Genomic DNA, 15,090 nt, shown 5'->3' with positions numbered 1-15,090 from the left:
AGGACTGAGCAGAAGGGGAGGTCCCAGGTGGTCCAGCAGGCTTGCCCCACAGCTGCTATGTCACTGTGGGAGAGGCTGTGCTGACACCCCTTAGCCCTCAGCTGGGGAAGCCACCTGCCTTGGGGGGAGGGACAGAGAGTGGGAGCCTGTGGCAGTATCTGACACACAGGTGCCTGGGACCGGGAGTTTAGCTGGCTCATCCAGAGGGGGAATTCGAGGGAGGGACAGAACAAACAGTGGGGTCCCCTAGGCCTAACAACACAAACTCACTCAGGGACCACAAGAATTGTGGTCTAAGACCTAAGGCCACATGCTTTGACACAAGTAAAAGCATTTACATGGGACCTCATGGCAGATGATTAAGGGTGTAATTACGATGACTGTATCTAAGTGGTCATGTCTATAAACCTCTTCTGAGTGTCTCCCACATGGTCCTAACTGGGACGCTATATCAGGCAGGAAACTGAGGAGAAACACTGGTTCCCCTTCCATATTGAACACAGGCAGGGACAGGGATCACGTACAGTTCCAGGAACCTAGGGGAAGATACTGGGTGACTAATCACTGAATCAAGGTGCCCCTCACAGTGCAGAATCTGGAATGGGCTGGGATGGGGACTTCAGGGACAGTCAGAAATTCATCCTGACCAACTTGGATGGAAATCTGGGATCCAAAAAAGGAACCAGCTCAGGTCAAAGTGAGCCAGGCACACCTTAGCGTGGAACTCGAGACTTTGGGGATCTGGCTGGACGAGGGAATCAGGCCATCAGGTTCAAAGCCTGGCCTGGGTAATCCTCAGGGGCTCAGTTTCCCCATCTATAACACAGGCATACTGACGCTGACCTTGCTGGGTGCTGCAGGGACTGAGATGGCGAGCACATATGCCTGGCCTGGAGTGAAGCCTGGTGTGAGCCTCTGTGGGAGCTGGCGCTCCCAGGGTCATGCACGTCCCCTAGACAGACCCAGGCCCAGAATGATGGCATGTGTGCCTGTGTCACCTGGGCCTGCTAAGGACCTGCCCGCCCTTACCAGCTGCCCGCAGCAGTGAGGATCCGGCTGGTGAGTACCGTCTCCCACTCCTTCCCTTCCCGGTTGCACTTCAGGCGGCTCAGCTTCACGCCCCCCACCACTGTCACTTCATTCTCCACCTCAACGTACATGGAGGGATCGGAGCTGACCTGGATGAAGTAAACACACGGGCCTGCTCAGACAAGGGCCGCAGCCCAGGTAACATGCTCCAAGGCTCTATAGCCTGGGGCCCCAAGGCAGCAGCAGGATATAGAGGCAGACTGGCTGGCCAACAGAGGAGGTGGAGGACAGGCGGGGCAAAGGGGCTGAGCGGGAGGCCCAGAGGGCCACACATGTGGCCCCCAGGGCAGTGAGAATGCTGGGAGCTGGTTTCTACCCTGTCATCTGTGTAGTTGAACAGCCAGAGAAGAGAAGCAGTGCCAGGGTTAAAGACCCCAAAGTCACCCAACCCTGCCACTTCATCTCACAAGGGAGTAACGTGTCCAAAAGCACACTGCAAAGGACTGAGCTAGGACTGAGACTTGGGTTTCTAGCCTCCTACTTGAAGAATCTTCAAAGATGGCAGTGTTTGGCAAGATTAGAGACCATGTCAGTGTGTGGAGGGAATGTCTAGAAAACTCCCAAAGGGGCTCTCCAGTTCCTGTGGTGGTGAGACTTGGTCTGCTCAAATGAGACTAAACTGGCAGGGGTGTTTATGGCACAGCATGTATGAGAAGCACCTAGTTCAGTGTCTGGCACCAAATGGGCTCAGCCGCATGCGTGTGTGGAGAGCTGAACAATAGATTTTCCCTACGGAAAAATAGGCAGAACCACCAGTCTGTGCTTGTGCGGCCACTCAAGTGGGTGAGCTGGGCCGAGGGACGACTGCCCCCTTCACAGACCCAGAAACGACAGTCCCAAGCAGTGCTTGGAGGGGAAGATGCCTAGGGGAAGGGCTGGAGGAGTTTGGGAGAGTTCTGTGCTGAGAAGCAGGGCACCCAGGAGGGAACCTGCGTCAGAACACCTCTGAGTGCAAGAGCACATCTGAGCGGTCTGAGGGAGAGTGTGGCCTCCATGCTACATTCCAGGGGCTGCATGTCTAAGCTAGCTGGTTCCCAAGGTGCCCCACCCAGCTGAGGCTTACTATGCACACAAGGCCTTCAAGCTCTAAGTGCAGAAAGGTGGGCTAAAGAAGGCAGAATGGACCCACTGGCCTCACCTGGACAGACAGAGACACAGGCATGAGACGAGAGTCCTTCCGAGGCCGCCCTTTCTTCTTCTTCTCTACTGTCTCTACCTCAAGCTCAAGTTTTCGCTTGGACAGTGAGGAAGGCTTAGCCAAAGGGACTTTCTCATCGCTGTCACTGCTGCTCTCCAGGAGGTCTCGGGGCCTCAGCTCTTTCACAAGGTTCTGCTCTCACCCCGGATGGAATGCAATGGCGTGATCTTGGCTCACTGCAACATCCGCCTACCAGGATCAAGTAATTCTCCTGCCTCAGCCTCCCAAGTAGCTGGGATTACAGGTGTGTGCCACCACGCCTGGTTAATTTTTATATTATTAGTAGAGAAGGGGTTTTACCATGTTGGCCAGGCTGGTCTCAAACTCCTGACCTCAGGTGATTTATCTGCCTCGGCCTCCCCAAGTGCTGGGATTGCGGGCGTGAGCCACCGTGCCTGGCTGAGAAAACTGAGTCATATAAAATACTCAGTTAAAACCAGAGAAGGCAGAAAAAGAAGATAAAAAGAAGTGAAGATTAAAAAAAAGAATAAGGCCAGGCATGTGGCTCACGCCTGTAATCCCAGTACTTTGGGAGGCTGAGGTGGGTGGATCACCTGAGGTCAGGAGTTCAAAACCAGACTGGCCAACATGGCGAAACCCCATCTCTACTAAAAAATACAAAAATTAACTGGGCATGGTGGCAGGTACTCGTAATCCCAGCTACTGGGGAGGCTGAGGCAGAAGAATCACTTGAACCCGGGAGGCAGAGGTTGCAGTGAGCTGAGATGGTGTGCCATTGCACTCCAGCCTGGACAACAGTGAGACTCCATCTCAGAGGAAAAGAAAAAAAAAAAAAAAAAGAATAAATGCTAAAACATGGCAGATATTAATACAACTATATCAAACAACTTCAAATGTGAAAGCTCTGAATATACCAATTAAATACAAAGACTGACAAAATGGATAAAAAAGCAAAATGTTTTTAAGAAATGGGTTTATGTGGCCGAGCGCCATGGCTCATGCCTGTAATCCCAGCACTTTGGGAGGCCGAGGCGGGTGAATCACCTGAGGTCAGGAGATTGAGACCGTCCTGGCCAACACGGTGAAACCCCGTCTCTAATAAAATACAAAATATTAGCCAGGTGTGGTGGTGTGCACCTATAGTCCCAGCTACTCGGGAGGCTGAGGCAGAGGAATCGCTTGAACCCAGGAGGCAGAGGTTGCAGTGAGCCAAGATCATACCATTGCACTCCAGCCTGGCGACAAAGTAAGACTCCGTCTCAAAAAAAAAAAAAAAAAAAAAAGAAAAAACAAATGGGTTTATGTTTTTTAAAATTTAATTTTAACTACAAAAGACAAAGACAGATTAATAGTAGATGTACACAGTGGCTCATGCCTATAGTCCTAGCTACTTGGTAGGCTGAGGCAGGAGGATCGCTTGAGTCCAGGGGCTTGAGAGCAGCCTGGGCAAAATAATGAGACCCCATCTCTAAGAGTAAAAAATAAGTAAATAAATAAATACAAGAAAAGGGGTGATTCTAACTATATGACAACCTGGAACAGGCAAAACTATGGAGACAATAAAAAGATCAGTGGTTTCCAGGGGTTGGGGAGAAGGAGTATCTATATGAAACACAGGATTTTTAAGGCATTGAAACTAATCTGACTGGGTTTGGTGGCTCTTGCCTGTAATCCCTGCACTTTGGGAGGCCAAGTTGGGCAGATCACTTGAGGTCAGGAGTTCGAGACTGGCCTGGCCAACATGGTGAGACCCCATCTCTACTAAAAATACAAAAATTAGCCAGGTGTGGTGGCGCATGCATGTAATCCCAGCTACTCGGGAGGCTGAGGTAGGATAATCGCTGGAACCTGGGAGGCGGAGGTTGCAATGAGCCAAGATGTGACTGTGCCACCACACTCCACCCTGGGCAATAGAGCGAGACTCTGTCTCAAAAGAAACCAAAAAACTATTCTGTAAGATATGATAATGATACATATATGTCATTATACATTGGTTAAACCCATACAATGTACAACATCGAGAGTAGACCCAAATGTAAACTATGGACTTTGGGTGATGATGTGCCCCATTCTGGTGGGGGATGCTGACAGTGGGGGATGCTATGGGTGTGTTGGGTGGGGGGCATATGGGAACTCTTTGTATTTCCTGTTCAATTTAGCTGTGAACATAAACTGCTCTAACAAATAAAGTCTATTTAAAAAAAAAAAAAAAGCAGGGACTGGAGAAAGACATGCCATAACACTAATCAAAAAAAGCTGGTGTAGTTACATAACATAAGCAAAGCAGGCATCAGAGCCAGTAAAGTTATCAAGGATAAAGAGGGACATTACACAGTGATAAAGATGAAGGAGAACAATTCTGAATAAGTACAGAAGCACACCTCGTGTTACTGTGCTTTACTTCATTGTGCTTCACAGAGACTACGTTTTTTTTACAAGTTGAAGGTTTGTGGCAACCCTGCATCAAGCAAGTCTATTGGTGCCATTTCCCCAACAGCCGGTGCTCATTTCATGTCTCTGTGTCACATTTTGACAATTCTCACAATATTTCAAACATTTTCATTCTTACTGTATCGGTTTTGGTTATCTGCCATTAGTGATCTTTCATGTTAGTTTTGTAATTGTTTTGGGGCACTGTGAACCACATCCATGTAAGATGGTGAACTTAATCAATAAATGGCATTTATGTTCTGATTGCTCCACCAACTGGTTGTTCCCCTGTCTCCCTTCCTCTCCCCAGGCCTCCCTATTATCTGAGACACAACAATATTGAAATTAGGCCAGTCTATAACCCTACAATGGCCTCTAAGTAAGTGTTAAACCAAAAGCTAAAAATGATTAAGCTTAAAGAGGAAGGCACATTGAAAGCTGAGACAGGCCAAAAGCTATGTCTTTTGCACCAGTTAGCCACGGTGTGAATGCAATGGAAAAGTTCTTAAAGGAAGTTAAAAGTGCTACTCCATTGAACACATGTTTGAAAAGAAAGCAAAACAGCCTTATTGCTAATATGGAGAACGTTTTAGTACTCTGGATAGAAGATCAAACCAGCCATAACACTCCCTTAAGCCACAGCCTAAGCTAGCAGAGGTTGGCTCATGAGGTTTAAGGAAAGAAATGGCAAGGTGAAGCAGCAAGTGCTAATGTACAAGTTGCAGCAAGGTATTAGAACATCTAGCTAAGATCATGGATGAAGGTGGTAACACTAAACAACAGATTGTCAGTGTAGGTAAAACGGCCTTCTATTGGAAGAAGATGTCATCTGGGACTTTCCTAGCTAGAGAAGGGAAGTCAATGCCTGGCTTCAAAGTTTCAGAAGACAGGCTCATTATCTTATTAGGGATGAATGCAGCTGGTGATTTTAAGTGGAAGCCAATATTCATTAACTATTCCAAAAATCCTAGGGCCCTTAAGAATTATGCTAAATCTATAAATGCAACAAGAAAGCCTAGATGACAGCACATCTGTTTAGAGCATGGTTTACTGAATATTTTAAGCCCAATGTTGACACCTACTGCTCAGAAAAAAAGATTCCTTTCAAAAGATTCCTGCTCACTGGCAATGCACTTGGTCAACCAAGAGCTCTGACAGAGATAAATGTTGTTTTCATACCGACTAACACAACACACATTCTGCAGCCCATGAACAAGGGGCATTTTCATCTTTCAACTTTCATTACTTAAGAGGTACATTTTTGCCTGTAGTCCCAGCTACCTGGAGGCTGAGGCAGGAGGATTGTTTAAGTCCAGAAGTTCTAAGCTATAGTGCGCTATGTCAATTGGGTGTCCACACTAGGTTTAGCATCAGTATAGTGACCTTCTGAGAGCAAGAGACCACCAGGTTGCCTAAGGAGAGGTGAACTGCCCAGACTGCAAACAGCAGGTCAAAACTCTTGTGTTGATAAGTAGTGGTACTATGCCTGTGAATAACACTGCACTCCAGCCTGGGCAACATAGCAAGACACTATCTCTTAAATAAATTAAATAATAATTAAAAAAAAAACATTTTGTGGGTCGGGCGCGGTGGCTCACGCCTGTAATCCCAGCATTTTGGGAGGCCGAGGCGGGCAGATCACGAGGTCAGGAGATTGAGACAATCCTGGATAACATGGTGAAACCCCGTCTCTACTGAAAATATAAAAAATTAGCCGGGCGTGGTGGCGGGCACCTGTAGTCCCAGCTACTCGGGAGGCTGAGGCAGGAGAATGGCGTGAAACCGGGAGGTGGATTTATTTATTTTTATATTGAGACAGGTTCTCATTCTGTTGCTCAGGCTGGAGTACAGTGGCGTAATCTCAGCTCACTGCAACCTCCACCTCCTGGGCTCAAGGAATTCTCATGCCTCAGCCTCCCCGAGTAGCTAGGACTACAGGCGTGCACCATGACAACTGGCTAATTTTTTGTAATTTTAATAGAGATGGGATTTCACCATGTTGGCCAGGCTGGTCTCGAACTCCTGACCTCAGGTAAACCACCTGCCTCGGCCTCCCAAAGTGCTGGGATTACAGGTGTGAGCCACTGCACCTGGCCTTTATTGGCATACATTGAAATATCATGCCATCGAAATCCTTTTTGTACGGTTGGTACTAATGCCCCTTTTCATTTCTGATTGTATTTATTTATATCCTAATCATACTTTGATTCAAGGACCCCCAGGAGTATCAAAATCCAAGGATGCTCAAGTCCCTTATATAAAATCATTTAGTATTTGCATATAATGTAGGCACAGCTTCCTATGTACTTACGTAACTTTTTGTTTGTTTGTTTGTTTGTTTTTGAGACGGAGTCTCACTCTGTTGCTCAGGCTGGAATGCAGAGGTATGATCTTGGATCACTGCAACCTCTGCCTCCCAGGTTCAAGTGATTCTCCTGCCTCAGCCTCCCAAGTAGTGAGATTACAGGCACGCACCACCACATCCCGCTAATTTTTGTATTTTTACTAGAGACGAAGTTTTGCCATGTTGGCCGGGCTGGTCTCGAATTCCTGACCTCAGGTGATCTGCCTGCCTTGGCTTCCCAAAGTGCTGGGATTACAGGCGTAAGCCACTGAGCCTGGCCAACCTCCTATATATTTAAAATAATCTCTAGATCACATATACATAGTAAAATGCCTACAAATAACTTTATTTGCATGGATTCATAGTAGTACTTGGCTTGTAGCAAATTCAGTTTTTGCTTTATGGAACTCTGTGGATTTTTTTTCCCCAAATATTTTTGATCCATAGTTGGTTGAATCCACAGATGTGGAACCCATGGATACAGAGGGGCACCTTTACTTATAAATATTAAAGAGAGGCAACATAATGAATAGCTTACTTCCTCAACACCTCTCTTTTGAAGAAGTGGGTAAATGTTTCTCATAATGCTGTGTTAAACATCTCTAAATGTGACAGACTCCCTGGATCACAGGTGCTATCACTGATCTTATTTCCTCAAGGAGTTCACCATGAGTCATGCTCCTGTCTAGCATCCAAGAGCCCTCATCCCTGCCTGCATTCCCACTGCTAACCAGCCTCTGGCTGTTAGCCCTTCCTCTGGGCACTGTCTCCAGCTGTTCTCCCTGCTAGTCACTCCGGGGCACAGAAATGTGGGCAGGTACACACACACCAGCGTGTAGAATCCTGGATTGCACTGTCTTCAGCTGTTCTCCCTGCTGGTCACCCCGGGCCACAGAAATGTGGGCAGGTACACACACATACTAGCGTGTAGAATCCTGGATTCTTTTCATTTGTATCCATGTGAAAAACTGGGAAGACAAGAGGCCCATGACACTGCTCTGTGAAACTGAAGAGCCTGTTCCCTTTTCTTCTAATGTCCTACAACAGGGCAAAGCATCCACCTGTGGGTGTAGTTTAATATTCTGGAAGCCCTGAGTCAGTGCTTCTCAAAATCCTTTTTAAATTATTTTTTTAAAAATGTCAGGCATTTGCCTCTCCAAAGAACTTGTTTTACTCTGTTGTAAAAATCAGGTCATGTACATTTTCATATTAAATTTTTTGTTAAATAAGCTTTTGGAACAGTCAAAAATGCTTTCTCTCAGATGTTCTGAATATGGAAATAGAATATTAGCTTGTTCGAATTTTTTCTAACATGAATTTTCCTGGTTCAGACTGATCTGAAAGGGTTTCATGTATTAAAATGGAAGAATCCTATTGTGAAACATGGAAAAAAGTCAGACTTTCATGTAACTATCATTTTGTAAAATACAACAAGAATGTCACAGCAACGTCCTACTATCACCTAAGTTTCCAAGGTGTGCGGTGGCTTCCTGAGCTCACCGCAGCACTGGCCCATAACATTCACTTGCTTGGTGTTGCCGAGCTCCAGCTGCTCCACCCTCTCTGGTTGGGACCCGTGAGAGCCCTTAGGAGTCTCCCCACCTCCTGCCTCTGACAGATGCCCCATTCAGGGATCCTGGGGCCAGTGGCCCACTGGGAACTGCACCTCCCCAGCCTGCATGTGGGCTTGTACCAGTTGTTACAGTATCCCTGGGAGCGCCAGGTAAATCGATCTACAGCATCTGCCCAGTGGGTCTAGGCATCTGTGAAGCAAGAGCACAGCTGGCCAGGGCTGCCCCGCTTACAAATGGGCTCCATCCTAGGTTCTGTCTGCTCAGGACTACTTGCCCTGTAGTCACTTACCTCAGGTCCCTACGTTCCCTAGTGCTTCTGCCTGACACCTGGCCTTAGGGGAGGGTGGAGCAGAAGACCCACAGTTTCACCCAGGGTTGCTAACCTGTACCTGGGAGGCTAGCATTTGGCTCCCAACCCACCTGAGGCTCTTGGCTAGGAAGTGCCAGTCAGGTTGCAGGGGTCTCACTGCCCAACTACTGTGACGCACAATGAAGGAACAATAGCAGGAGCTGACATGTGCTGCTCACCGTGAGACAAGGACCAAGATACGGCTTTACAGGCCTAAGGTTAAGGGATACATCCTATGAGGAGGGTTTTCCTGGGAGGTCCATTCTGCCTGAGAGGAGAAGGACTCAGAAACACCATGTGTCTCAAGATCATCCCTGCTCCCTCTCTGAGGAAGTGGGGACCTGGGCCTAACCTGCAAGGTGTATTACTTTGTGCACCACCCCTAACCACTGCATGATACTGTGCCTCAAAGAAAATCTCCACTGAAGGTCAGGTGCAGTGGCTCACACCTGTAATCCCAACACTGGGAGGCCAAGGTGGGCGCATCACTTGAGGTTAGGAGTTCAAGACCAGCCTGGCCAACATGGTGAAATCCCGTCTGTACTAAAAATACAAAAATTAGCTGGGCATCATGGCACATGCCTGTAATTCCAGCTACTAGGGAGGCTGAGGCAGAACTGCTTGAGCCCGGGAGACAGAGGTTACAGTGAGCAGAGACCGCGCCACTGCACTCCAGCCTGGGTGACAGAGCAAGACTCTGTCGCAAAAAAAAAAAAACAAAAAACAAAGAAAATCTCCACTGATGGGTGTTTTTTGTTTCATTTTGTTTTTGTTTTTTGAGACAAGTCTCGCTCAGGCTGAAGTGCAATGGCACAATCTCAGCTCACTGCAATCTCTGCCTCCTGGGTTCAAGCGATTCCTCTGCCTCAGCCTCTCGCCACCACACTCCGCTAATTTTTGTATTTTTATAGTAGAGACGGGGTTTCACCATGTTGACCAGGCTGGTCTCCAACTACTGAGCTCAGGTGATCTGCCCACCTCGGCCTCCCAAATTACAGGCGTGAGCCACGGTGCCTGGCCTGTTTTGTTTTTGTTCTTGTTTTGAGACAGGCTCTCACTCTGTTGCCCAGGCTGCAGTGGAGTGATTTCTGCTCACTGCAACCTCTGCCTCCTGTGTTCAAGGAATTCTGTCTCAGCCTCCCGAGTAGCTGGGACTACAGGCACGCACCACCACACCCAGCTAATTTTTGTATTTTCAGCAGAGGTGGGGTTTCGCCATGATGACCAAGCTGGTCTCAAACTCCTGGACTCAAGTGATCCACCCGCCTCGGCCTCCCAGAATGCTAGGATTGATTACAGGCATGAGCCACTGCACCAGGCCTCCACTGATGGGTGTTTTAAAGGGCTCCTCCTGGTTTTCACTGAGAATCAATACAAGAAAACAGCCACATCAAGAAAGTATCTGCATTTTCTGTAAGGCCTTTGTTAAAGATACTGGGACTTGTTTTATTTCATTTTCCTCATATAAGAATCTAACCCAACCTGAGAATTCAGCACCAGGCTCCTAGAAGCTCACTATACTCATTCTGTCAGGAAAGCAGGAAGCTCAGCTCGAAGTGAATGCTCACTCACTGCCACTTTCAAGTGAGAAGCTGAGGATGACAAATGTGATGGCAGCCCCTTATTACATAGATCTTGCTAGAGCTGTATTTATGGCTGGACAGTCTTGTGAGACCCTGTGGACACAGCTGCTGAGGGACCAACCCTTGTAGCACCAGGACTCAAGATGTACAGTCAAGATTTTGTCTCCAGAAGCCAATCCAAGTGCTGTCCTCCTGGCTTCTCATTCAGGGTATGCACTACATGAGAGATAAGGGCCACAGAAAGCCGCAAAGCAAACATGAGTGTCTTCCTCAGTAAGCAGGACTTTCTGTCTGTGGCACACTGTAGTTTCTCTCAGGTGGGGAATTCGTTTTATTTATTTTGTTCAGAACTTGCTCCATTTCAAAATCTGAGGTTTCTTCACCTTCTGGGAAGCCTCTTAATTCCCTATTGGCAACTGCCCTGCAGCACATCCTCTTGGGGGGACTCCTCTCCATTGCCCTGTTTTCAGCTCCACCTCCTCACCTCTGTTGCACTCTGGCCAATTTTGTAGACTGAATGTTCTTTTCATCTGGCTCTGATCTGCTCTCTGAAATGCTTGTTGACTTTTAAACTGCAATGATTATTACTTTTCTTTTCTAAAAGTAATTTTTTTGGTTCATTTCCAAATCTGGTCTTTTTTGATGGTGTATTATTAATTTTTATTGAGATAAATACATATATCATAAACTTTGCCACTTTAAAGTATAGAATCATCAGCTTTTAGTATATTCATAAGGTTATGCAACCATCAAGACTGTCTAATGCCAGAGCATTTTCATAATTCCGAAAATAAACTCTGTACCCATTGGTAATCACTCCTTATCCTCCCTTCCCCAGACCCTGGCAACCACCGTTACTCTAATTTCTTTATGGATTTTCCATTCTGGACATTTCATATCAATGAAATCATACAACCTATGATCCTTTGTGACTGGCTTCTTTCTCTTAGCATGTCTTTAAGGTTTATCGTTATTGTAGCACATGTAAGCACCCCCTTCCTATTTATGGCTGAATAATATTCTGTTGTATGGGTAGACCATATTTTGTTTATCTATTCATCAGCTGATGGACCTTTGGGATGTTTCCCCTTTTTGGTTATTATGTACGGATGTGAACATTCATCTATGAGTTATTGCATGGATATATGTTTTCAATTCTCTTAGGTATGTATCTAGGTGTGGGAACTGCTAGGTCGGATGATAACTCTGTATTTCACCATTTAAGGAACTTCCAGACTGTTTTCCAAAGGTGCTAAAAGACTTTACATTCCTACCAGCATGTATATGAGGGTTCCCTTTTGAGTTAATTTTTGTTTACAGAATAGAATATTAATCTTTTTTTTTTTGAGACGGAGTCTCGCTCTGTCGCCCAGGCTGGAGTGCAGTGGCCGGATCTCAGCTCACTGCAAGCTCCGCCTCCCGGGTTCAGCCATTCTCCTGCCTCAGCCTCCCGAGTAGCTGGGACTACAGGCGCCCGCCACCTCACCCGGCGAGTTTTTTTTTTGTATTTTTTAGTAGAGACGGGGTTTCACTGTGTTAGCCAGGATGGTCTCGATCTCCTGACCTCGTGATCCGCCCGTCTCGGCCTCCCAAAGTGCTGGGATTACAGGCTTGAGCCACCGCGCCCGGCCCTAGAATATTAATCTTTCCTCACATTTTGTTTTAGCTTTCATGTCCTTCAAGACTTAAGCATATTTTATAGCGCCATCTGACAATTCTATGATCACAGGTTTATAGGACCAACACTTCTTATTATCTGACCATCTGATCTTTTAATTACAGACCTCCAAATGGGTATGAAGTATTTCACTGGAGTTTTGCTTTGTATTTCCCTGATGGCTAATGATGTTGATTGTCTTTTTATGTGCCTGTGCTTTGTATATATTCTCTGCAGAAGTTTATATTCAGATCTTCTGCTCATTTTAAAACTGTGTTATTAGTCTTTTTATTGTTGAACTGTAAAAGTTCTTTATATAATTTAAATTCTGAACTTTAATTAGATGTGATTTGCAAATATTTTCTCCCATTCTGTAGGTTGTCTTTCCATTCTAATAGTGCCTTTGGAAGCACAAAAGCTTTGCTTTTTTTTTTTTTTTTTTTTTTTGAGAGATGGGAGTTTTGCTCTTTTGCCCAGGCTGGAGTGAAGTGGCGTGATCTCTGCTCACTGCAACCTTTGTCCCCTGAGTTTAAGCAATTCTCTTGTCTCGACCTACTGAGTAGCTGGGATTACAGGCCCCCGCCACCATGCCTGGCTAATTTTTGTATTTTTGGTAGAGATGGGGTTTCACCATGTTGGCCAGACTGGTCTTGAACTCCTGACCTCAGGTGATCCACACACCTTGGTCTCCCAAAGTGCTAGGATTACAGGCGTGAGCCACCATGCCTGGCCAAGCTTTTAATTTTTAAAATGGTTTTGTATAGATGAGGTCTTGCCGTGTTGCCCAGGCTGGTCTTGAATTACTCGGCCTTCTGTCCTGGGCTCTGAAATTGCTAGGATTATAAGCATGAGCCATTGTGTCCAGCCAAAAGTTTTAAATTTTGATGAAGTCCAATTTATCGGTTCTTTCCTTTAGTCGTTTGTGCATTAGGTGTCATATTTAAGAAACAGCTGCCTAATCCAAGGTCACAAAGATTTCTATCTATTTCTTCTAAGATTTTTATAGTTTTTGCTCTCACATTTAGTTCTTTGTTCCCTTTTGAGTTAATTTTTGTTTATAGAATAGAGTATTAATCTTTCCTCACGTTTTGTTTTAGTTTTCATGTCTTTCAAGACTTAAGCATATTTTATAGTACCATCTGACAATTCTATGATCACAGGTTTATAGAAACCTAAGTCTCCCAGTAAGTATGTCTCCTGACATTTGCGCATGACACGCTGTTTCTTCTTGTGACTTTGGATTTTATGATCATCTAAGCAGTGCTTTATCAGTGGTAACGCTGTACACCCTGGCCCAGGGAATGTCACTGCAGGGTGGATATGCATTTCTGCCAAGGGCCTCTGGATGTCAGTTAGACCAGGATCTCCTTTGTGTTCATTTCTCGGCTTGGTGATTTCTAGACAACACAGGTAGTGTTAAACTGGCCCTGAATCCACAAGACAGCAGGCCTGTGGTTACACAGTCTCAAGGGTTCTCCCAACCCAAAAACAGGCTGCGACATTCCAACTTCTCTGCTAGTTCTTGTGCTGCCAGTTGGGTTTTCCCAGTGTCTGCCTCAGTCCTTTTTCAAGCAGCTTGACTTTATGCTGGTGACTTAATTCCAGCTCCTACATGGCTTAGACCCCAGGCTTTGTCTCAAGTCGATGTGGTCATTAAAACTCAAGGTCCTCAGTCAAGACCCCTAGCCATTGGTGCAGTTCTGCCCGCTGCTCTTTTTTGTTCACTCTTAGATTTTAGGCTCTGGGGACTGCCCTTTCTTGTGAACCAGTCATTCATTTTAGGGACAAGGGTTGCATTTAATCCAGCATTTCAAAGTATTTAGAAACAGGGAGGCCAGGCGCGGTGGCTCACGCCTGTAATCCCAGCACTTTGGGAGGCTGGGCGGGTGGATCACCTGAGGTCGAGTTCAAGACCAGCGTGGCCAACATGGTGAAACCCCGTCTCTACTAAAAATACCAAAAATTAGCCGGGTGTGGTGGCGGGCGCCTGTAATCCCAGCTACTTGGGAGGCTGAGGCAGGGGAATCAATTGAACCTGGGAGGCAGAGGTTGCAGTGAACAGAGTAGCTAGGACTATAGGCATGTGCCATGACACCTGGATAATTTTTCTGGTAGAGATGGGGGTCTCACTATGTTGCCCAGGCTGGTCTGAAACTCCTGGCCTCAAGCGATCCTCCTGTCTTGGCCTCCCAAAGCATTGGGTTTACAGGCATGAGCTACCGCATGTGGCCTGCACTGAGTTAATTATGAAACAAGCATGATGAGATTACAGAGTAGACCAGAAGATTCCACACCAAGTTTACAGATATAGCATCAAACTTGCAGAAAGGGTCCTCCCATGCTAGCTTCCAGGAACTGTTTTCCAAGGAGAATAAATCCTGTCCAGACATGCAGTTTTGGACAGAACTTTTCATAAGCAAAGCCCCAGAGATAGCATGCTGTGGCTTTAGCTCCAAATCACCATCTACTGCAAGGACAGGTCACATGCAAATGCTCCTTTTATTGGGCACCTGCTGGCTGTGTGGCTACTACAAGTTTCTGACTAGTGTCCTTGTACTTGGCTGATGGTGGCACAGGCTAGGTTGTGTCTGCCCAGGGCTGCTGAGCCCTATAAACCTCGCAGTGGGGTGCAACTCTTAAGGGACAGCTCTTAAGCCACCAAAGCCCAGCCCACAGCTGCCTCTCCTCTCCTAGGCTCTGACTCATTGGGATGTGAACTTAGCTCTTTGTCGAGTCAGGCTTGGAGGAAGGGGCCCTCTCAAGAGGCAGAGAACTTCAGGGCCAATGGCAGAGGCTGCAGACATTAGCTCTGGCCACCTCAGGAGGATGCACTACCGCAAAACTCCAAGAAATAAAGAACTACAGCCTGCATGATGTCACAGCTGTGTTTGAGGGGAGACCCAGA

The 15,090-nt window shown here is 46.5% G+C and overlaps 1 protein-coding gene across 1 annotated transcript in view; it reads right to left on the bottom strand.

Annotated features, from left to right (window-relative positions):
- The window catches only part of LOC126929776 (protein HIRA), a 100,445-nt gene that overhangs the window by 28,191 nt on the left and 57,164 nt on the right, over positions 1-15,090 (bottom strand). The window contains 3 exon segments of the mRNA XM_050746435.1: positions 1,030-1,289; positions 2,228-2,422; positions 8,188-8,197. Coding sequence (XP_050602392.1) covers positions 1,030-1,289; positions 2,228-2,422; positions 8,188-8,197 — 465 coding nt within the window.

This window comes from Macaca thibetana, chromosome 10 (genome assembly GCF_024542745.1).
Source record: "Macaca thibetana thibetana isolate TM-01 chromosome 10, ASM2454274v1, whole genome shotgun sequence".
NCBI lineage: Eukaryota > Metazoa > Chordata > Mammalia > Primates > Cercopithecidae > Macaca > Macaca thibetana.
Note: the sequence above shows the minus strand (reverse complement) of the source record. Positions and strands in the feature narration are given on the sequence as shown.